Genomic DNA, 23,287 nt, shown 5'->3' with positions numbered 1-23,287 from the left:
AGTAATAGCAACAGAAGTCGTACCCAAAAGTGCCCCTCCCCCTGCCAAATAAAGCTGTTTGGGTCCGACAGAGTAGATTTAAAGGAAAGAAGTGGGAGAAAAAGAAATCTGTTTGCTGTTGATATCCCACTGAGTTCAGCCTGTTTAACAAACCTGCTACACAGCTATTATTTCGTGGGATCTAGAATGAGAAGAGAGCTGTGCTGGGTGCTAGAGACCTTGGTCGGCTATCCCTGCTGTCTGGGTGTGCCAGGAGGGCTTCTAGGAAGAGGTGGCACAGAGTACAGGTGGAGATACTCCATAGGAGAAGAGAACAGTCTGAAGACACTGGTGCGTGGTCATGTCCTTCTCGATCACACCCCTGCCCTCATGACAGTTCGGCTCAGTAAACATCAGAGGGGGCCCTGCAATATGCCCGGCCTGACAATGAGACAAGGAGGAGGCAGGCTCTGCCTTAGCGTGGATCCTGGGGAAGGCCAGCCTGGCAGAGGGCCCCAGCTGACCAGCAGGGAGTGTGCAGCAAGAGTGAAAAGCACACGTTAGAGTTTAAGCCCCTAAGATTTGAGGCCATCGTCGTAGCATAACCCACCTATCCAGGCCAATGTGACTATAATTTTTTTTAAAGTGGCCCAAATAGAAAAATGGACCCTGAGAGAATCTTCTCTGAGCCTTGTGACCCTTTTTTCTTGGAACCCTCTTGCCCTGGGAATGGCAGGGCTGGATTCTAGTTCCGTCCCTACACTAACGCTCTGTGCCTCAGTTGCACTATCGTCAAAGGGGGTGGCCGACCCAAGAGCTTCTGTGAGAGTTTAGCACGATGGGGATGGGGCAGTCTTCAGGGACCTGGGAGTTAGGAGACAGCCAGTGGGCATCCTGTATTCATCAGCCTCCCAGCTTTGGGCCCTGGGGATCACTGGGAAGGGCAAAACCAGAGTCAGGTGCAGGACAAACCCAGGACAGTCCTGGGGGAGCCCCTGGGGGCGCATGATGGTCCTTGCCACTGGTACGCATGGGGCCAGTGGTCCCACGCTGCCCGACGGGTGGAGGTAGTCTGGAAGACAAGTATCCCTGCTTGGTTAATCTAAAAATAAACAGAAAGGCAACAAAAATCTATGTTTCAATTACTGCACACAAGCTGTTCAAACAGCCAGCTCCGCACTGGAGATGTGAACTTGTCAACAGAGGCTGCCTCGTTTGCATGCTTGGGTGGTGATAAAACACACAACCTCGCAACAGGCTGCCCTCTGGTCTGGGTGGTTTTTTTTTTTTTTTCTAATTAAATTAAATTAAAAACACGGACGTAGAATAAAGACTGCAAAAATCTGAAGCAAGTACGTCAAGATAGGGTAGCAGCTCCCAAAACAAGAGCCAAAGAGGCTCAGAGATCTGAGACGAGCCTGGCCCTTGGTAGAGAGGTCAGCAGGAGCGCGGCCAAAACAAGGGCTCGGTGGTCAGGACCAGGGGACAAAAGCTTCTCCTTGTGCCCCCCCATCCTCCCCTCCCCCGCTGATCCCTGGAGGAAGCCCCCATGAGCAGCGTGGGCCTTCTGGGCGCCCCTCTCTGTTGAGGAGAGGTGTGTTAGAGCCCGCGGCTGGGGTGAGCTCAGCAGGCCGGATGCTCATGGCCAGGGCTGGCATTTCCATCCTGGGCCACGGCTGCATTTCATTCTTCCCCCACGTGCCCGCCCTCCCACTGTCATAGCTCAAGTGCAGTCTGTTCTCGGGAATGAATGGAGCTCCAGGAGGCTGGGCTACCCTGGGCTCCAGGGCCATCCCGACCGACCCTGCCTGTGGCAGCCTCGACAGGCCACTCCCGAGCCCCCAGTCCCCTCTCTAGCCCCCCCGGAGTGTTCCTGCTTCTCTGCGCTGGCCTCAACAGCCCCGCCTTCCCTGCCAGCCAGGAGCCAGGCCCCCATCCCCACCGCCCCTCAATCTCTTTTTTTTTTTTAAACATTTTATTTATTTGACAGAGACAGACAGCCAGCGAGAGAGGGAACACAAGCAGGGGGAGTGGGAGAGGAAGAAGCAGGCTCCCTGTGGAGGAGCCTGATGTGGGGCTCGATCCCATAACGCCAGGATCACGCCCTGAGCCGAAGGCAGACGCTCAACCGCTGTGCCACCCAGGTGCCCCCCCGCCCCTCAATCTCTTGCACAGAGCCAGGCACAAGGGGGAGAGAGGTGGTCAGTATGTTGGATACAGTTCGACGAGGAAAGGGCAGAACAACGTATTAACCCAAGGACTTGCCTAGGGGGTTGCTTGGGAGGGAAAAGGAGGCACAGATCCTGACTTCTAGAAGCAGGGATGGTCGGCTACTTGGTGGTTTCCCGGGAAGGTATTCCAGGTAAGCAGAAGGCCCCCAGGTCCCACCAGAAGTGGAGACGAGAAAGCCGGTACGCTTGCCTGAGAAGGTTCCACAAATCCCACCTGCTGACGAGGCTTTCGGTTCCGCACGCGCTCTGGACGGGGATTTTAATGTCCCCAGCCCTCCGGGCAATCCCGCAGCCATCAGACGCGGCTTACTCGGGGAAATAAGAGCGTTGTGGAGTCTCTCCCAAGGAAGATAATATCCTGTCACACGCAGTGTGATCTGCTGGCCATGTGACGGCCGTTCCCTAATGTTTCAAATAGACTTTTGAATAGACTCTTGTCTAGAAGAAAGCAAATTGCAAGAGCATTTTTGGCAGCCAAATAGAGAGAGTGCATCAGTCTTTCTTCTCTGCAACTCTTGCTGCTGGGTCTGGCTCCAGGATCCGAGTGGGATTTATTCATCAGCTTGGGTCACTGATGAACACCAATTGCTGTGAAGAGAGATCTCATTGAATTAGTCAATTCTGCAAGATTCGGAATAATCAGGCGTGCCTGAGAGGCGGCCTGCGAGACAGCAGAAGGCCCACTTGGAGAAGGGAGGTGATGGCAGAGTCTAGCTCCCAGTGCTGCAGTCGCGTGTTTGCAGGGTCTTGGGAAAGCGGGCTTCAGATTGCAGTGGTTCCACTGTCCGTGGAGCCCCCAAGAACAAGGAGGCCGAGGAACAAAGATGGCTCCTGGTGATGGTAACTGTGGTTAATCCCCCTCTAAACGATCAAACCGTGCCCGCCATAGCAGCCTCATCGATCCTGATGTTTACGAGCCCCTAATTTATACACGCCTCCCTTCTTCCCCCAGTTTATGCTGATATTATGTTGCCAACTGTCATTTCCAATATCTTTTTTATTTTTCATTATCACCATTATAATGATTTACACCAGTAGCAATAGCACAAATGCCTAGTCAATTAGTCCCATGAGAAAAGTCTCTGAATCATGTGCGCCTCTTTGAAAAAAAAAAATCACTACATCAAAACCCACAGCCAGATTTCTCAAAGCAAAGGTGCACACAGGAAGGGAGGGAAATGAGAGGCTTGTTCTTTTAATATTGTTCATCTAAAATGGGCACCGGATCCCACCTTCCCGAGGCAGAGAGATTGCTTTTTGCTTGAGCAATTGTGCCCAGAAAAGGAATCGGAGGCTTTTTTCCTGAAACCTATCATCAGAAAAGCATTTTGAAACATTTGTCTTTTTAGGTCATGTATTAAGCCCTGTAATTATGGAATATGGCTTTTCCCCTAAATACCTCTGCCCCTCAGTGCCTTCCGAGGACCGTGGTGCAGTGGTGAGCGTTGCCGAGTGTCAGGAAGCCTAGGTCCTAGGGCCGACTCCAGTCCTGCTAAGAGGCGGATCTTAAGCTGGCACGTCTGGGGCTGTAACCTGCTGCTGAGTCACCCCTGGCAATGCTGTGAAGTTCCTACTCTGTTGTGCTGGGGCCGCGCCTGCGATTCTGCACCCCAACGAGCACCTGGGGTGGTGCTGCAGGTCCACAGGCCACGCTCTGGGTTACGGGGCACGAGCCGCTACCCCAGCCCTGGTCTTCTCTTCTTGTTCCTCACTTAGGAAATGCGAGCGCCAAGCACATTCTGGTGTGCACCGCCGGGATGTCATGAGAAGCAAATGATGCGGTGGTTTGCAGAGAACCTAGTGAAGGATAAGAGCCTATAAGGCCACACAGTTGTTGCTGTGACCACTGCTGGACCTTTTCATGCCGGAGCTGCCCCCTGCCCTCCCCCTGAGGCCAGTCCACGCACTGGTCTAGGGTCTGCTGAGTTGTCTCCCCCAGCACTTTGGATGGGCCAAGACCTGGGAAATAAAGCAGGTGCCCAGTCTTCCTTTGAAGATAAAGATGACACCTTAAAGCCCTCTGTTACAGAGATGGTTGCCACCCAGGGGGAGGACGCAGCGGTCAGAGGTTTCATCTGAGTTGTCACGTCGCTGACTCCTTCTCCCCTGCAGCGCCTGGTGGAGGCTGCTGTGGGTCCAGACCTTGCAGCTGTAGCAGGTCCTGGCAGAACCTGCCAGCAACTAAGCCAGAGGGCTGGGACGAGTCACTCCGGTCTGGCACCTGGGCTGGACACTCGCCACACCCGCCCTGCTGTGTGAGCAACTGATGGTGCTGGTGGGCGGGGAGGGTTCACACAAGGACCCTCATGGCTGGGCGAGGTAAGAAGGGCAAGTGTGACGAGGACTGTGTCCAGTCCACTGGGGCTATGGTATTTTAAGAGAAAAAAACGAATGATAAAATCACACCTCAGCTCACTCATCCTACAGAGGACCAGGCAGAGGCTGCTGTTAGCCCGTGAATGTTCCAGAGCTCCCTTAGTTTCTGAGCAGATCCAAAGGATTTGGAACAGGGCTTGGGCCCAAGCTGGCATCTCTGCGTGCACCCTCTAGCCACAATGTCCTATCCACCTGGAGGTGTTCAACACCTGCACACCCCTAAGAAATACCTCTCCCTCAGGGGCAGCACCAGGATGGGGGTGCAGTAGTTGAGGTAAATGTGAGGAGGCCTCAACATGTGCAGGNCTCAGGGGCAGCACCAGGATGGGGGTGCAGTAGTTGAGGTAAATGTGAGGAGGCCTCACGTGTGCAGGGTGGACCCCGACACGGTCCTTCTTGCATTTTTCACCCCCAGGCACCTCTCGCCTCACCTAGTCTTCACCCCGCGGTGTGTTCTGAGCTGGAAACGACGTGCCACCCTGATCCAGGTGCCCACCCTGTGCCCAGACAGCCCCATGGAAGATATGGAGGTGGGGGGCAGGGTATTTCTGCCTTTAGGGAGCACACCCTTGCAGGAGCAGCAGTCATGTGGGAGGCAGAACATGCCAGTCCATCACTGGGTCATAGGCCTGCCTCTGAGCTCCATGAAGAGAGGACCGGGCAGAGAGTGCCTCTGGCAGCCTCAGCCAGAAGCGAGTCTTCTGAGTTAGTGGGGGCTCGGCAGGGCTGGGGGTCAGTGGGAGCTGAAGCCACCCCAGGAAGCAGGGAGGCATGTCTGAGGGGCACCCCAGCTCCTGCCAGCATCCGTCCCAAGTCGCAGCCAGGCCGACTTCTCCAGAAGCACCTAGAGTTTTCCTTTGTGTTGCATTTGCCAAGATGATCTTTCGGCTGCTGTTTATTATTTTGCTTCAGAAGAAAGGCTAAAAGATGCAGAGAGGGAAAAGAAAATAAGAAAGATGGGCATGGCCTGTTCCAACCGACTTGGTAGCACGTCTCCCCCAAATGAGGCAATCATACATTTTCCAATTGGGCTGGACAGGCCGTGGCTCATTCCTCAGCCCCCTGTCTGCAGGCAGTGCGGGCTCCCTACCTTCTGTGGATTAATCACGCCTTCAGGGCCCTCACAGCCGGCGCCCGCTCCTGCACGTGCCTTCATGACATGAGCGAGGGGAGGGTCATTAGCCTCCTGGGCTCCTGGGGACAGCATGTGCACATGGGCATGTCAATATGTGGCCACGACCGGCCTCCAGAGCGCATCGCGGGTGTCCTGGACACAGAGCGCCACTGTCCTGATGTGTGTTCAGGTGTGCACAGTGTGCCTGTCCACGTGGCCGGTGCTGTGGGCTACTGGACAGTGGCCCGCATGCCCCAGCCCAGCCCAGATAACACACTTGACTATGGCACATACAACTCTGAATTATTTACTCATGAATTATTCATGTGGAGGCGAATCTCTGGGGCAGGGCTGCTGATCTGGGACCCAGCAAGTGTCCGCGAGACTGAATTACAGAGACACAGCCGAGACACTGGGGCTGAGCATGGGGTCAGCTGAGTCCCCTCCTCCAGGCTATCCTCAGGCCCCAGATGGCCTGGGCCTTCCATAAACCTGGCCTGAGTCTATCATGACACCCTGAGCTACAGTGAGAAGGAGATCCGACAAGGCAGGCCCTGGGGTTCCTGATGCAAGATACACCAGGTCACAGGTATTCAGCTGAGGATGACCTTTGTCCCACCCAAGTCTGTTCTCTCCCAGAGGCCCTGGATGGCAGAGCACCCTACAGGGTCCCATTCACCTAGCATGGGGGTCTCGGGGAGTCTGTGGCTGTGTTTCAGAGACCAGACCACACACTTCATAGTTGGCAGTCTCCTTCATCCTCATCCTGGAAAACTGGTTCCTGTTGGCCTACCTTTTTCCACCCTGTAACTTTAGGGTCTGATTGTTACCCAGTGAAAGGGCTCTTCGCCCCATGCAGACGGCTCACGGGAGTCATGCTAGATTCTCTCATGGTCCTGGGGGCAGTGCGGTGGTCCCTCCCCACTCTCCAGATGAACAACCTGAGGCAATCCTGAGTTTTAGGAACTAGTAAGGGGTACTGCTGGGGTTCACACTCAGCCCTCTTGACCCCTGACTCAGCACTCTTTCCACTGCTTGGAGACCCAGGTCTGAGTCCTGGAGCAGTCACCGAGAGTTCTGGGCTTGCAGAGCAGACAGGACAGTCCCAGCACTCAGACTCTGGCAGCCAGTGGGATGCGGCTTCACCAAGCAGGGCAGGGAGTGAGGGCACCTTTGCAGAGAGGCTCTGAAACCAAACAACTCAGTGAGCAGGCTGAGTGGTGGCCAGAGAGCTGCCCGAACACCTGGGGCCTGGTTGGGTTTCAGGGTTTGACTGGAGTAGGAGCAGAAGAGGGCCCAGCTCTGTGGGGTTTCCAGAGCCTGAACTGGGCCTTAAACCAGGCACTTACTGGGGTGGAGCCCCTATTTCCTGGCAGGGAAGGATGCATAGGGTAGGCTCCATAACCCCAGACCATTTCATACAGGACTCCAAAGTACCGACGAGAAAGATGTTCATTTCACATTACCTTTTCTATCATTCTAGAGGTAACCCAAGCAAGTTTTAGAAAATGTAAAAACGAAATAAACAACACCTACGACTTTGGATCAAATTCTTAGACAGTTTCTTCTAAGCAGGGGATGGCTCCTTTTCAGAGGGTGTGCAAAACCGAAAAAAGAGAAGTTGTGGCTCAGAGTAGAGGCCAGGCATGGTTCAGATCTGGGCATCAGGAGTGCAGAAAGGGGAGCAACAGGGAGCTTGGGGATCTAGAGACAGGTGGTGGACGAAGGTTCGGCATAGCAGCTAGAAGTACACCCAATACTCAGAGAAACGGCTGCTTCTCAGACTGCCCTCCGTCTCTCGGTGAAGAGCCCCGTGCCAGGCTCTGCCAGCTCGCCAGCAGCCTGCCAGGAAGAGGTGCTCACCCCGACAAGGAAGCACATCTGTGTGTTTTGTCTATAATTGCTTGAGCAGTCTTGTCTGAGGCGCCCTGTGCACGTGGGGCCTCCTCCTGCCCCGACGAGCACTTCCTGCTGCCTCCCCCACCACCCCGGGTGCACGTGTGGGCACACGGGACCTTTTTGACATGCTGGCTCTGTGCCCAGCAGGAAACATTGAGGTTGCCACCTCTGGAGCTGGCAGTCTGCCGTCCCCCCAAGGTAAACTGTGCAACACACTTCTTTCATTCCGTTTGAAAGGGGAAATTAAATGGAGGAATGAAGTCTAACCCAAACCTGGCATGCAAAGAGTTGACCTTTGTTTTGAATACACTTAATGAGGCTCAAACCAGACTGTGTGGCCTCCAGCTGCCTGAGTCCCCTCCAGCTCCTCTCTAGAGTGGTTCAGAGCCTTGAAGAGATGAGCAGCGGGCGGGGCGGTGGGAGGTGCTGGCTGATGGGTCCGTGGGTGCCGTGGAGCCACGCTGTGCTGCAACAGGTGGTCCCTGAGACAGCAAGCTGATGGGCTCTAGGGCCATTGGAGGTGTCCTTGGAGTTAAGGAGGCCCCGTTGACCTGCTCCCAAGCATGATCTGCCCACCTGTGGGCACATCTCAAGCCTGCCCTCCTCATCTCCATCTTCGTCAGCTGGAAGGAGATGATTTCCTTGACAATATGTGAAGTTGGGTTGTTTTGTGGGAAGGTGAGTGCTGACTTAGGGTATCAATAGGGCTAGGCTAAGCCTCAGTAACAAACAACCTCACAATCTCAGTGCCTTAACACGATGAAGGTTTTTGTTCCAATTATGCCAAGTCCAGTGCTGGTGGGGCAACCCTCTTGCACTTCCAAGGTTGCCATGGCAGGTGAAGGGAGCTGAGGTTAACAGAAGATGCTCTTAAAGGGCCAGGTCTGGGAATATTCTCCATCTCCTCCCCACTCATTCTAGCTGCCTGACTTCAGATGTGTGATTCCTGACCTAACTGGAAAGGAGGCAGTAGGGATGTCTTCCTGGGTGGTTGGAGAGAGGTCACGGTGTGGTGAACTTTGTGATATCATCTCTGCCATACTTAGGATCCAAACTAAGCAACTGCCCTGAGGTGCTGGTCATTAGAAAGAGCCTGGCAGGTGAATCTTGGGAATGGGAGCCTAAGCTATGGGGTCCAGCTGACCCTGGACATGCAGAGATTCTATGCTCCTTCGGAGCTGTCCTTGGAGGCTCCAGGTCTGACCTACCAGGAAGAGGACATTTGCTTACCCTGGTACCTACACGGAATTTCCAGTTGGGAGACTCAAGGTGTTTGTGTCTGAGCTCCTTCCATCACACAAACGTGTTTGTCTCTTCTGGAAACATTCAGCAATTAAGAAGAAATAAACATTTGTTTATTCATTCAGCAAGTGTGTACTGAATACCCTTCTATCCCAGCCGGAATCTGTGTTAGGTGCTAGGGTTACAAAGACAATAAGCCAGGGACTGTTCTCCAGGTAGCAAATATATCACAACCATCGATGCTGGGATGATGGTAGGGGCCGGGTGTCGAGGCGGACGGAGGGGGGCTTCTTGCCTATTCTGGAGGAGGTGAGTCAATGAAGCCTCCTAGAAGAGTTAGTGCCTGAGCTGAGTCATAACAGATATGCAGGGCTTGGCTATGGAAAGAGAGGGAATCCATTCCTGGCAAAGGAGCAACACGGAGTTGACCCCCAAGCTGAGCGGGGGCATGATGCCTTCAGAAATGAGTAAGGTGTTTGGAATGGCCGGGCATTACCCTGGGATGGGAAGAGTGGAAGGTGACCCCAGAATCCTCAGGTGTCTCCTGGGCCACACTGAGAAGTCTGGACCTTATTCTGAAGGATAAGATTTAAAGCAGGAGAGTAAAGTATGGTGATCAGATTTATGCTTTTAAAACAAATCACAAGGGTATGGCACCTGGGTGGCTCTGTCAGTTAAGCATCCAACTCTTGGTTTTGGCTCAGGTTATGATCTCAGGATCGTGAGATTGAGCCCCGCATCAGGCTCTGTGCTCAGCGCAGAGTCTGCTTGAGACTCTCCCTCTCCCTCTGCTTCTCCAGAGAGAACCCCCACTGGCTCAAATAAATAAATACACCTTTAAAAAATAAAAAAGTCATAAAGGGCAGTTGGGTAGAGAATGGGTAAGAAGGGCAAGACTGGAAGATTAGAGCAGGGAGACTGTGGAAATAATCTATGTGGGACACAATGAGTCGGGGTGGTGGACGTGCAGAGAGAGGGGGGCAGATTTGAGAAGCAGCTGGGGCGCCAGAATCAAAGACCTCACTGTCGAATATATGAATGGAAATGGGGACATGGGCTTGCAGAGCAGACGGGACTTCCTGTCTGCAAGAGGGAATTCCTGAGAATGAGTGGGCAAAAGAACAATGAGTTCCTTCTGGGACATCCAGTACTGAGGTACCTGTGGGTCAGCCAGGTAAAGGTGTACTTCCGACTGCAGGGCAGTCAGTGTGGTGCTTAGGAGGGAAAGGGAGCTAGCAATGTCGCCTTGAGAGCCATCAGGGAAAGAAGTGACAGCTGATGAGATTGTCCAAGGAGAGCACGGAGGGTGGGAAAAGAAGAGGAGGAAATAACGGATCGCCAAGGATGAGCCGGGAAAGAGTTACTTGCCAAGGAGAACAAAACGAGGAGGGAGCTTGATGTCTCAGAAACCACAGAGAAGAGGTTTCGAGAAAGAGAGAGAGATCAACCATGCCAAATGTGAGAGAAGACAAGGCATGAGTGTCCCATGGGATTTTATAAGCCAATCATTCGTGACATCGGTGAGACCAACCCCTAAGGAGTGGGCAGAGCAAAAACTACACCAGAGCATGGTGCAGCCTGGCAGGAGGCAGAAAGCGATGAGAGCTATCAAAGCAACTCTCTCAAGAGAAGTCTGTGAGGGGGTGGTCAACAGGGAATTCGTTTTTATTTTTTATTATGTAATATTGAATAGATGAAGAAATAATGTTGCGGCGTGGTGTAAGCCATGAGGCGTAGTGATAAAATGAACAAGGAGCCCCCCATCCACTTGAAGAGGTCACGGTCAGCTCTGCTTCCGTGTGCTCCTTGTGCCTGGAGGAGGGAGCGGTGCCAAGGGGGAGGGGACGGTGGCTGCCAGGACCCACCAACCGCACAAGTAGCATGGAGGTAGCAGGTCACAAGGGTGAGGCCCAGCCTCCATGGCAGTAGAAGCCGACAACCAGATCTGGTGTGCAGAGACCAGAGTAGGATCAGGATTGATAGAAATTTTTAAAATAGGTGGCCTGTCTACCCACCAGCCAATAATTCCAGACCCCACCCCCACTGCCCACTGCGCCAGGGCTCTACCATTACCTCTCCCCTCTGCCTCAGGCTTGCTGTGGCTTCTCTGGCCGAGTCGGCCTCTCCTGTATCTTTACATCCTTCATGACCGAGGGTGACATCGGACCCAGGCTGGGCAAGAAGCCGGGCAAGTCACCGCGATGGTGAGCAAAGCCCAATCCTCGTGGTTCAGGAGGCCCCCAGTATCCTGGTGTGTCTGGGTCTCCATGACAACACCGAGGGCCTTCCATTCAGATACTCAGGAAAGTCACATGGAAGATGTCTGGTTCGCAGGGAGCACGGGGGTCTCTTGTGCCTGTGACTGAATCATAGGGTTATAAAGAACTTTTAACACCCAGGGGCTTAACACGTTTTCAGACTGGAGTCCTACATTGAGCTGCGTCTGAAAGCCAGAGATCCTGGCCGCCTTCTCCCTTCCTTCGTCTCTGACCTCAGGGAAGTCACTTATTCTCAACCAGCTCCCCGGTCCATAAACCGGGAATGCGCATTGCCTGGCCAGTTCAGAGGCTACTAGAAGGATACAGTGAGGTTTACATAAAGGATCTTGTCCACTAGGAAGGGAGTCTGCAAATGCGGCTTCCCTCCCCATCATGGGGTTAAGGAGTCTCCGGGATCTTGTTTGCACGGTGGGGATGGTGGGATAAAATCCCAACCACAGTTAAAGCGAGCACACATGCATCCTTGAGGGCAATGTGATGTGCAGAACAGAACGCATTACTCCTCAACTGAGACTGGGTTCAAATCTTGTCTACCACATTTTTGCCCGCGATCCTGGACAAATCATTTATTCCCCCTCTGTGACGTGGGCTAATGGTCCATGCATTGTGGGCTTGCTGTGAATATGACATGAGCTATCGTTTGAAAGCCCTCCTTGCACACAGAGAAGGTGCTTACCGGATGCTGATGGGCGTTGCTGCCCTCCTGGCATCCTAGCAGGGCTGCTGTTTGTCTAAATCACCTCCTCTCCGCTCTGTGCCAGCAGGTCCGGCCTCTGTTTCCCTGTGAGGAGCAGCCACGGCCCAGCAAGATGTCCCGGCACCACAGCCGCTTCGAAAGAGATTACCGGGTGGGCTGGGACCGCCGTGAGTGGAGTGCCAACGGGACACATGGGACCACCAGCATCTGCAATGCCACGGCCGGGGCCGGTGGCGGCACAGCCAGTAGCCTCAGTGCCCGGCCCGGCCTCCTGCCGCTGCCTGTGGTGCCCTCCCGGCTGCCCACGCCTGCCACAGCCCCGGCCCCCTGCACTACCGGCAGTGGTGAGGCCATCACCAGCCTCGTGGCCAGCTCTGCCTCCGCCGTCACCACCAAGGTAAGCCCAGTGGCCTCTCTGAACAGGAGCTGGGCATGGGGGCCCTGCTTCCCTTGAAGGCCAGGGCCGGCTCTGCGGGCTCACAGCCTGGGCCCTGACCACCGTGTTCCCCAGACAATTGGCGCCCCTGGAGCTGGGCTGGCCAGCTGTTGAAGGTTCACATGGTTTCATTTGCTGTAAAGTCTCTCTCTGCGACTAATTGTAAGACAAGCAGGTCTGAAGCCGCTTGTCGTCCCATGCCATGTGGATTAAATGCGTGTGGGGATGGTGAACTCCAAGTTGGCCATAATGATTCACTATATAGGTGACTTAAGACCACGCAAGTCCTCCCGGGGCGCCAGTGACTTGGGTTTGCAAGAAGATAGTGACCAGCAGTCAGGCATAAATGGTCATAAATCTACTACTTATTAACTACTCTGCTGAGAATTCCCCTGGCCATTGTGTCTTCCCAGCCTCAGACGACCGCGTGAATCAGTACTTTTGTCTCGCACCTGATGGCTGGGGATACTGAGACACACCAAGTCTATGAGCTGGTCCAAGGCTGGCCCTTCCTTGGCGTCCCAGGCCTTGGGCCTCCAGTCTTGGCAATGACAGCAGAAACCAGGCTGTGTTACTAACAGAGAGACTGAAACAATGATGGCACCAAGGCTCTCGCTCTGCTTCAGGCTGAGCTGGTCCCCCTCACGCAGCTCAGAGCCCCCCAGGCAGCCAGAGCCCTCCAGGGACAGGCCCATGTGGGGGCAGAAAGCCCCGTTTGTGACCGTCCTGTTTTCTTAGCCAAACAGGGGCTCCGTAGGCCGCCTTTGCCTCTGCTAGCCATTCCAAGCAGCCTGCTGGAGCCTTCTGCGAGCCAGCGTGTGCGTGCACGTGCATGTGTGCTTGTGTGTGTGCACGTGTGTGTGTGCGTGCGTGTGTGTGTCTAGTGCTTTCTTCCCTGCTTTCATAAAAGTTGCGGGAGAAGTTAAGGCGGGGGAGGCCCGGCACGGCCATTGTGAGGGGGCCGTGGTGTGGGAAAGCCGCGCTCCAGGTGTGCTGCGCCTTTGTCTCCATGATTTTCAAAACTCCCTTTCAGCCCTGCTTCCCATTAATAACGGAGCGCGGCCAGCCCAGGGCCCAGCGGAGGCCCGAGACAATGGAGCTATTGGAGGCCAGCTCGGCGCACGCTGACATCTTGCTGCAGTGCCTTATTGATTTTATTTTCCTGTTATGAAAACACCTCCCCACTGAGGTGGGGAGGGAAGGAATGTCAGGCGGGGGAGAGGAGATGGAGGGTTATCTGGGCACAACGCCCCCAGACCAGCCGAACGCATTCCTCCCCTGGGCGCCGGCCCCCGGGCCTGGCCCGATGCACTGACCTCTCTGCCTGGTGGAGCCAGCCAGCAGCCCTGCCAGCCACATCTGGCAGCCGCTCAGGAAGGCCAGCTGTTGGCCATCTGGACAATGGCAGCTTCTGGAGCTGACCGCCAGGGGCTCCATGTCGGCAGAGAGAGAAGCTGGACCTGGAAGCCCACTGGATGATTTCGGCCCTCTCTGGGTGGAGGCCTTTTTAGGGATGCTCTGGGGCTGCACCTGGGGCAGGGGTTTGGCCCTCCAGGCCAGGGTGCTGGAAGGCACTTGGCAGTGATCACCCCTCACTGGCGGGGCCCCAAACCACTGCACATGGGGGGAAGGGAACCCAGCCTCTGATAGAAAACAGCATCTGGGGAGGACTGCCCTGGGGAAATGGGAGGGGGGAAGGGGCGAAAGTTCATGCCTGTGGGACAGCCAGCTCCTGGGCACGTGTCCCCTCTGTAACCATCTCCAGCCCAGCTCCAGACCTGCAGGAGCTAATCTGATCAAACAAAGGTGCCTGCTTCCACCCTGGATTTTTCGAGGCGCTCAGGAGAACAGGGTGTGCAGGGGAGAGGAAGGACAGCAGCTAGCAGCAGCTTCTGTCCAGGACGCTGTCACTGAATTTGGGCCATGGTGCCTCTCTGACATCTGGCCAAGCGGCTGCCCCCGCCAGATGCCTGTCCCCCAGCCTATTTGTCTAACCCCTTGCCAGTGCTACATCAGTTGACAGGCAGGCCCAACCCAAGGTGTCTGTGGTCAACAAGCTGTGTCTTGACCGAGTAGCCAAGATCTAGCTCTTGCCCTTTGGGAAAGCACAGGTCAGGATATGACAGGTTTGCGGCCTGGACAGTGTGACCAAATGACCTGAGAATGTCTCCCCGGTTGAGGTTATTGGCAGAAGCAGCTTAGTGTTGTGGATAAAGACAGACTATGGAGCCAGCCTGCCCAGGTTTGAACTCTGCTCTATCCCTTGCTAGCTGCGCGGCCCTGGACGGGTTAGCCTCGCCTCTCTGGGCCTCGCTTCTGTAAAACGGGAATAGGTAGTTGCACCTGCCTACCAGAGTTGTTGTGAGTGTTGTGTGAGTTCAAACATAGATACAGTGCTCAGCACAAAGCCAAGCCGGGCACATGGTTGTTGCCACCACTGCCACTGTTGTCACTGTCACTCAGGAGAAGCCTAGGGGACAAGGACTTGCCCCTGTAGAGAAGAGGGATCATTGCTAACCTCACCAAGAGAAAAAGGTAAGTCTTCCGATAAGAAACAGGAGCTAGGCCCCAAGCAGGTGGGGAAAGCAGATTGTGTTTCTGAGTGGTTAGAGCTCACATTGGTCTGTGACGTGGAGGCATGACATGACCAAGGTGACATCATGGCAGCAAGAGAAGCTAGAGGGCATCCAGTGGACCCCAAACTGACCTTGAGTCCACGTCACCTAGTAAGCTTGATGATGGAGTCAAGGGATTTTAAAGCTTTTTCAGCCATGGGACTCCGTCCTCCAAGGAAAGAGCAGTGTGTATACAGGGCCGAGACCCCACTCTGGTGGAAGGGTTTGGGGGACAGGGCTGCACGGGAGCCAGAGCAGAGCTGCGTATTCCTGCTACCCTGGAGTGTGGCAACGGGGGCTTGAACATACTGGCCTGCCTTCCTCAGTGAAGGGTCTGGTGCCATATGCAGGCCAGTCACACCTAAGGACTCAGGGAAAGGTCCCCAAGTGACCCTCAGGGACAAGTGTTAGCGCTGTCAGACCTTAGCAACCCCCTGGGCTGGGCATGGAGCAGGGTGTCACATCTCTCTGGGGGCTGGGAGCTGACATCCTACGCCATCAGCACCCATGCCGAGACGGCCTGCCCCTCTCCTGCCCTGAGTCCCACGGGCCTGGCCACCCACTCACCCTCAGTGCTGGGGCTGCTTCTGCCACGCCGTGGGGGACAGTCCCAGCTCCCCGGGGTAGGGAAGGCTGGCGAGGCTCCCTTCGGCTGGTGCATGTGGTGATGACAATTCTTTCTGTCACGGCTGCCTTAGGCCTGAGCTGATTTTTATGTTTCTTCATTTTTCTGTGGCCTAAGGATTTCTTTGGTCTTTGATGAAAGGACAGTTGGACAAGCAGATATTCCTAAGCCACGGAGGCAGGGGGAGAATGTGACCAGATGCAACACACACACACACACTTTCACGTCCCCAGAGCCTGAGAGAAGCAAAGTGACCGTGCCCTCCGGCCCCTCTATTTTGCCGGTCAGAGGAGTGAGGCCCAGAGGAAATCAGGCTTGCCGAGGGCCCCTGGTGAGTGAGAAGCAGACCACCTGGGTTGGCTCCTTTCCTCTCCGCAGGCTGCCTGGCACAGTGCATTCTCCATGGTAACCGTTAGTGCAGCATTGTGACGATAACTTTTCCATCCCTTCAACCACCTACCTGACAGCAAACACCAGTGTGCGAGAAAATGGGCATATTTACCTCTTGGGTGAGGTGGGGAAAAGGAGCCCAAAGGTTCTGTCGACTCCACATTGCAGAGCTATCGAGAGCTTCAAGCTGTCACATCAGACAGAACCGGATTTGAATCCCACCTCTGCCTCTTAGGAGCGGACTATGTCTCTGAGTCTCGTCTATAAAATGGGAATAAGAATAATATCTTCCTCGGGAAGAGGTTGTGGGGACTGGTTGAATTAGGATGTGTGGGAAAGCTTAGAACAGCACCCGCTACCCATCAAGCACTCAATAAAACTTAATTTTAAAAAGCTACATCAGAGATCAGGTTGGACCAAGTGTCCATACACGTGGGGTGAAACCGGCCCCCTGGCGGTTGGCACTGGTGGGGGCCCTCTGTGGACCGTCCCTTCCCCTGACTGGAGAGGCATGAGGACGCCGAGAGCTGGGACAGCCCCGCGCCTGGCCCACGATGGCTGCTGTGGGCTTCAGGCTGTCAAGCCCCTGGGAGGAGAGTGGCCCCGAGAAGCAGAAAGGAGGCTCCAAGGCCAGGCCCTGTTTGCGGGGTGGAGGGGAAACCCTGCTGCCCCGCAGTTGCTCTGCATGAAATTTAAATTATTCTTGGCAAACCTGCCTGACAGATGAAACAGAAAAGGGACGGCTTCATAAAAAGCAATTTTGTTCTTGAAAGAATGGACTTTGCAGAATCCTGGCTGATGTCTGTGAAATGTGTTGGGGGCTTTTTTCCTTGTGGTCAGGAGCACTCATGCTGAAACATTCCCGTCGTTCCTCAGAGCTAAGCCCTTGAAAATAAATCTGGGCTGGGAAGAGAGAGACTCAGCCGGTGTTGGAGGCCCCAGGAAAACCAAAAGGGGCCATGAAATCTGTAGGCTCTGTCCCGGGAGCACCAAACACCCCGATTTTTTTTACATTTGTGAGCATTTGGGGCTTTCAGGGTGGATATGTGTCATTAGGGAGACGACACCGGCCGCAGGGTCTTTCCCCATGCACTCTAGGTTCTATGGAGAGATGCCCCTCCTGGGGGAGATGATGTGGGATTTCCGTGGGGAATCAGGCGAATGACCTCGAGGCCCCGCCCGGCCGGCCCCTCCCCCTCGCGTGGTTTGGCGCATCCGTGAATGGATAAGGGATGCTTTTGCACAGTTACAGAATGAGAAGCAGACCTCCCTTTCCTCTTGTATTCACACTGAAAATCAAAGGCTGCTGAGTGGGCTCGGTTGGGAGAATCACTCAAGTCCCTTTTGTGGTGAATTTCCAGACTGTGCGTGATTTTATCCAGAAGACTGTTCTTGCTCCGTGAATGAGAATGTGTGATTTCCCTTGTGATAAATGATCAGGCACTGATCATGCGCTGTAAGACAGCTTTTGTGCACGTTCGTGCCGAGCTAATGGGTTTTGCCTGAACGTTGAGCTGCAGCCACGGTTTGGATTCTATCTTCATTGACTTAAAACCCATCTGTCAGTCACAAAATGTGTACCATTGAAAAATGTCATGATTTCCAAAGCACCCGTTTCAAAACCTACAGTGTAGGGAGGGCAGACCTGAGGGGCTTGAACTTTAAATGTGTGACTAAGGGGGCAGAAAGAGGGGAGAAGACAATGTAGTCGTCCGCATTTGTAAGGGGTGAGCCACAGGCTAGATTCCAGAAGAAAGCTGCCGGGAGATCTCATTGACTAGAGCCAGGTGTGTAGATAAGTTAGCTTTTGCTACAGAAGAATCATCTGAAAATGTAGTGGCTTACACTTTCACAGTTCTGTGGGTTGGCTGTCAGTTCTGGTCCGGGCTGGCTCTCTCATTGGTCTGTGGTCAGCTGCAGGTTGGCTGAGGCCGGCTGATCTAGAATGGCCTCACTCACACATCTGTGCTTTGCAGACTGCCAGCCAGTGTGTACCCGTTCTCCTCCATGGGGCCTGCCGTCCTCCATCCCGCTAGCTCAGGCTTGTTCACACGGTGCTCTCAGGCTTCCAAGAGCAGCCAGAGGGCGAAGCTAAAGGGCTTTTGTAACCTCTGCTTGAGGCACATTTGCTAAAATCCCACTGGCCAAAGAGGTCTTGTGGCCAAGCCAGATTCAAGGAGTGGGCAAAGAGACCCTGCTTCTTGATAGGACGTGCTGTAGCACTGCACTGCAGCGGGCCGGGCATCTAGGGATGGGAAGATTTGTAGTCATTTTTGCAGCATACCCCTAGGCTTTCCAGCACACTTGCTTAAAGCCAAGGCTCGCATGCCTCCGGCAGAAAGGATAGAGTCGATCTGCTACCATCCTGTGCATGGCCTGGTGTGGGAAATGAATATGGGACCCACACGTGACTTGTACACGCCTGGGTTACACACCTCCCACCTATGCCAAGAGCTGCCTGGTGAGGTCTGAAAGAAGGTGCTCAGCAAGGATTGTGTTACCAGAGAGAAGGAGGGGCAGCTGGCCCCCAGGGAACCCTGCAGGGTGCATTTACCTTGAGAATCCACTGCTGGCCAGGACTTGGCCCTCATGTGATCCTGTCACAGCCCGCAGAGTCAGTGGGACTGGGCCATTGCTGTTCCCAGGACATTCTCACAGACAGATGCTAACCAAGGCCCAGAATTTTAAAAATCCATCCCAAGGAGACCACCTTCATGGATTTTGGCCAGTAAATTTCTCCCTGTGAGAATCTGCATGGCAAGACGTACTGACAAGCCTGAAATCAGGAAAGGGAGCCAGTTTTGTGGTGCAAATGTTCAGTAGCCGAAAATTGGATGGCCCGACAGCTCTTTCTCCCTAATAGGCTAAATCCCGTGCAATTTCCCAAAAAGCCCTTGGAAAGGGCTCTTCTTAAATTAAATTAAGTTTTCTGCAAACAGCATCATTCAAGATGAACATAAATCTACTTCTTATTCACTTTTAATGGTTTTCCCTGTTTTACTTAATTACTCATGTTGCAATTAAACAATTTTTTTCATTGAGAAAGGACAGTATTTTAGCTACATTATGGGTTAAATAGGCTTTGGAGAACTAGTCTGGGAGTCTCATCACCATTTATAACATAGTTTTTTATAAGGAAAGTATGTTCCAAAATCTAAACAGCCAAATTACAAATGAACTTTCAGAACCCAACCCATTTGCTAACTGGGAACTGTCTGTAATGCTAAAAATAACTCGGGGAAATAAACATAAAAAGAAGAGCTGAATACCCCTCGGTATAATTCGTTCACCATCAGCATCTACAGATTTCGTTTAATTTCAGGGAGGAGAATTTCCTCCAAACCCAGGCTGACCCTGTCCCTATTTTACTCACTTTCATGACACAAGCCGCCAAACTGGCCTGAGCCCCCCCAAAGCATAATGCAACTGAGAAGAGTCACTGTGAAGTCCCCACAGAGCTAAACGGATGTAATGAGGCAGATTATCCATCAGTTTCAGCGTCCCGTTGGCTGCCCTGCAGTGAAGGCTCTGGAGGACCCTGGGCTGCTCTGGCTGCCGGCTCCACTAGAGGTCTTCATTTGCATCGTGAATTTGCCTCTGTAGAACCCGTAGGCAAGAAACGTCATTTTCCTCTGGAAAATAAGGGCCCCATGCGCTCAACAGAGCATCTACGTGCACTGGCTCCTGGCACACGCCTTTCCTGTCGAGGGGGTGGGATCCCTGCTGTTCCAGCCACCTCTCTCCTGCCTCTTATTGGAGATGGACGAACATGTGGGACCCTCTGGCACCATGAGGGGGGTCCTTGGGGCTGGGGATGGAGCAGAGTACATACAGACACTAGAAGGCCAGTCGTCAGCACGTCCCTCCCTGGACTTACACCCCTGGCTGCTGGCTGCCACAGTCCCCACTCAGGGTCCTCATTAGACCTGCTTCTGAGGCCAAGGCATTTTGGTTAAGCGTGCTAACCCCCACCCCCTACCCCCACCCTCTTTGGTCCTTAAAGGCCACAAAGTCTTCCCCATAGGCCAATCCTTGGGTTGTGAGTGAGCAAGACTCCTTGCCCTGCCCAGACAGAGGTGGGGTGCTAGAGGGAGTCCCTCGCACCTGAAGGGGTGAGGACTCAAAGCCCACAGGACTCTCCTGGGCTAAGAGGCTGGAGTCAAGGAGCTGGGGAGAGTTGGAAGGATCCCAATCACTCATCCTTTCAGAGTTGACTTCTTTATTTTAAAAACATGGATTTCAGTGACTGAGAGGAGCTGGGACAGAAGGACAGACTCATGAGCCCGGCTTCATCGATGGCTATCTCAGGTTGGTCTGCTTCCAGCTGGCTGTAAAATGTGGGCCAGGGACTCCCACACTGAAGGCTTCTCTCCCTTGTCAAGAGTAGATTTACCCACCTCTGCCGGTACACTGGCCAGCCCTGGGCCCCAGCTCTGACTCGTCTGTGATCCTCTCTGTCGTTCTAGAACAGCATCTGCCTTCAGGTTACCCTGGGGAAGCTCCTCTGGCCGCAGAGAAACCTGAGCACAGGGAAGCCTTTTTCTAGGTTAAAAGAAACCCACCCCAGCACTAGACCGGCCCTGAACATGATTTCAGATTCTTTTTTTTTTTTTAAAGATTTTATTTATTTGACAGAGATAGAGACAGCCAGTGAAGAGAGGGAACACAAGCAGGGGGAGTGGGAGAGGAAGAAGCAGGCTCATAGCAGAGGAGCCTGATGTGGCTCGATCCCATAACGCCGGGACCACGCCCTGAGCCGAAGGCAGACGCTTAACCGCTGTGCCACCCAGGCGCCCCATGATTTCAGATTCTTGACATAGTACTTAAAGAATTCCTTCATCCCGTTAGGAGTGGCCCTCAGGCTGGCAGGTTGGGTGCAGGTGTGGGAACAGGAAGGTGACCAAGCCTGCAGATGGGTCAGGTAGCTCTCGCCGTGGGAGCACAGAAGCTAGAGAGCCTCTCCAGGCCTGATGAAACAACCTTCGAGGTCTGTCGGGGTGTTGCTGGTGGTCTACCTGGTGTGCATTTTCTTCCCCTCTTCCTTCCTAACAGAATCTCAGTTCTGGTCCGGTATCCGCCACTTCTCATGTTTTGGGGAAATTGAACCCTAGCCCCTACTGGGATTACGATGGTTCTAAGCCATGTGTCAGGGATCCCAATCCCTTCATCCATTGTTGGTTTAGGAAGGGTCATGTGACCCAAGTATAGCCGTGGAACAGGAGGGTAATGCTGTCTGAGGACTTTGGGGGAAGGTTTTCTTCCTTCTGAGGAAGAGTCACAAGAGCAAGGCCATCTTTCTCCTTCTGTACTGTCATGTCTGGACGTGATGCCTTGAACCATCATGCTACAAACCTGAGGATGAAGCCAACACATGAGGAATAGGAAAAAAAAGAGAGAGAGAGAGAATTCCAGAAATATGGAGCCAAAGCCCTAATGTGCATTCCTTCCTGCCTCTGGGCTTCTTAATATGTGAGCTAATACATTTCCTTGTTGTATAAAAAATAAACAAAACTCAACTGCGTCCGTTGTGTGGAATGCTCCCGTGGTGGGTGTCTTCATCCGTCTCCCAGCCCTTGCGTGGCACATTGGTTTGCCAAAAACAGCTGCAGTGACCTTCGTGAGTACAGTCTACCTGTTACTTATTCATTTCAGCACTCACTGCTTTGTACAGGGATTCTGCTATCTGTTGCTTCCCTAAATGCCAACACCAGAACATAGGTGACTACTGCCACACTCCTGTGTTTTGGTGTGTTTCTGGCTGAGGGAAATCCACCAACACACTGGATGCCCAAACCATGGGTCACTTGAGAGTTCATCCCTACCACCCATTTTAGCTGCAATTCCCCAGACATAAGAAGAATTCTCATGCCCCAGGGCCTTTGCACGTGCCACTCACTCTTGCCTACCCAGAAAAAACTCCTCTTCATCCAACAACTGACAGCCCCTATGTTACTACCTCTGTGGTGGGGGAAAAAATGCTATTATATCTCTTGTTCCCATAACACTTTTGTTTATGTTCCTATGTAATGCCTATAATATATGGTACTTACCCATCTATTCATTTGTATCCTTATTAGGCAGTGAACTCCATAGGAATAGGCTCCATGTGATGCCCAGCATATAGAGGTTCTCAGTAAGTGTGTAAGGACAGAATGAATGCATTTATTGCTGGGGTCAAGAGGTTGAATGCCTTTGACATCATCTCCACCTACGTGGCAGATCAACCTTCAAACTGAGTAATTTATGTGGACTGGCATGATGAGGATGTTGAAGACAGGACCCACATGGGGAGCCAGAAAGAAGCCTTCGCAGGCTCACAGATGGGACCTGTGTCCCAACAATGAAACATGGATGCCAGTACGGATTTTACATACCAAGGCCTTTGCCCTAGGTCCTGCGCCCCTTCCCATCTCTTCCAAAGTGTTTGGATTCACGAGCTCACAAAAATTAGTATTTATTCAGCACTAGTACTTTCCTCTCCAGTATAGTATTTTCTTGGGACTTTTTCCCATTTGCCTGCAATTTTTGGCAGCCTTTTGCGTTTGGTTGTTTTATTTAAGGCGCTCATGTAGTAATTATTTTGTTCCAGGCACTGTTCTAACCACTTTCCCAACATTAACTTTTAAAATCCTCCTCATAGCCCTCTGAGGTACCTACTATTACCACCATTAGAGAAGAGACAGGCCGGGGGACTTGGTTGAGATCACTCAGCAGCCTGGGACTCGTGCCTGGGCAGTCTAGCTCCAGAGCTGGACATGGAGCTCTCTCTGGGCCCTGCCCAGAACCATCCTCCATGGAACCTGTTGAATGAGCCACTGGCTGAACATCTTGCCATTGACATCTTTCCCTGACGCTCACAGCACCTCCTAGAGAGAGCGGCAGGCTCCCCACCGAAGCAGTGTTACTCATCAGCGATCTGAAACAACCACGAAGGCCAGGACCAAAGTGCGTGTGGGATTTTGTGGTGCACCCCCATCCCTCCTAGAGGCCCGGCTGCAGTTCTGTTCCCTTTCTCTCTGGTCAGCTCACCCTCTTCCCTTAACATCTAAGCCTTGTGTGCGGTACACTCTGCTCGGATGCAGGACTTAGGGGACTGTGGAGCTTTGAGGCCACAGCCTCTTTCTCGGGGTTTCTAGTTTTGGTCCACGACAGAGTCCACAGCTGGTGTCCACTGGAGTGGCTGCTTTCAGAATGCTTTGGCCTGTTTCAGAAGGGCATTCTAGGTCACCACGACTGCCCACAGATATGGCCCGGTGGGCTTGGGGCAGTACCCGAGCTCAAGGGGGGCAGCTCCGTCGTCTTGGTAGATTTACACCTGGACTGGGGAGTGGAAATGCCATAGAGTCGTGGGCTGGCCGCTCATGTCGGGCAGGGTTGGAACAGCCAAGACTGGACGCTATCTTC

General features: G+C 53.4%; 1 protein-coding gene across 4 annotated transcripts in view; it reads left to right on the top strand.

Annotated features, from left to right (window-relative positions):
• The window catches only part of KLHL29 (kelch like family member 29), a 310,021-nt gene that overhangs the window by 151,717 nt on the left and 135,017 nt on the right, over positions 1-23,287 (top strand). For 3 of the 4 annotated variants that reach the window (XM_034659845.1, XM_034659846.1, XM_034659843.1), the window contains exon 2: positions 11,885-12,214. In XM_034659845.1, coding sequence (XP_034515736.1) covers positions 11,930-12,214 — 285 coding nt within the window. In that variant the 5' untranslated portion in view covers positions 11,885-11,929. Of the gene's footprint in view, positions 1-11,881; positions 12,215-23,287 lie in introns of all 4 variants that reach the window. The other variant, XM_034659844.1, reaches the window with a different exon arrangement.

This window comes from Ailuropoda melanoleuca, chromosome 4 (genome assembly GCF_002007445.2).
Source record: "Ailuropoda melanoleuca isolate Jingjing chromosome 4, ASM200744v2, whole genome shotgun sequence".
NCBI classification, from domain to species: Eukaryota; Metazoa; Chordata; class Mammalia; order Carnivora; family Ursidae; genus Ailuropoda; species Ailuropoda melanoleuca.
Note: the sequence above shows the minus strand (reverse complement) of the source record. Positions and strands in the feature narration are given on the sequence as shown.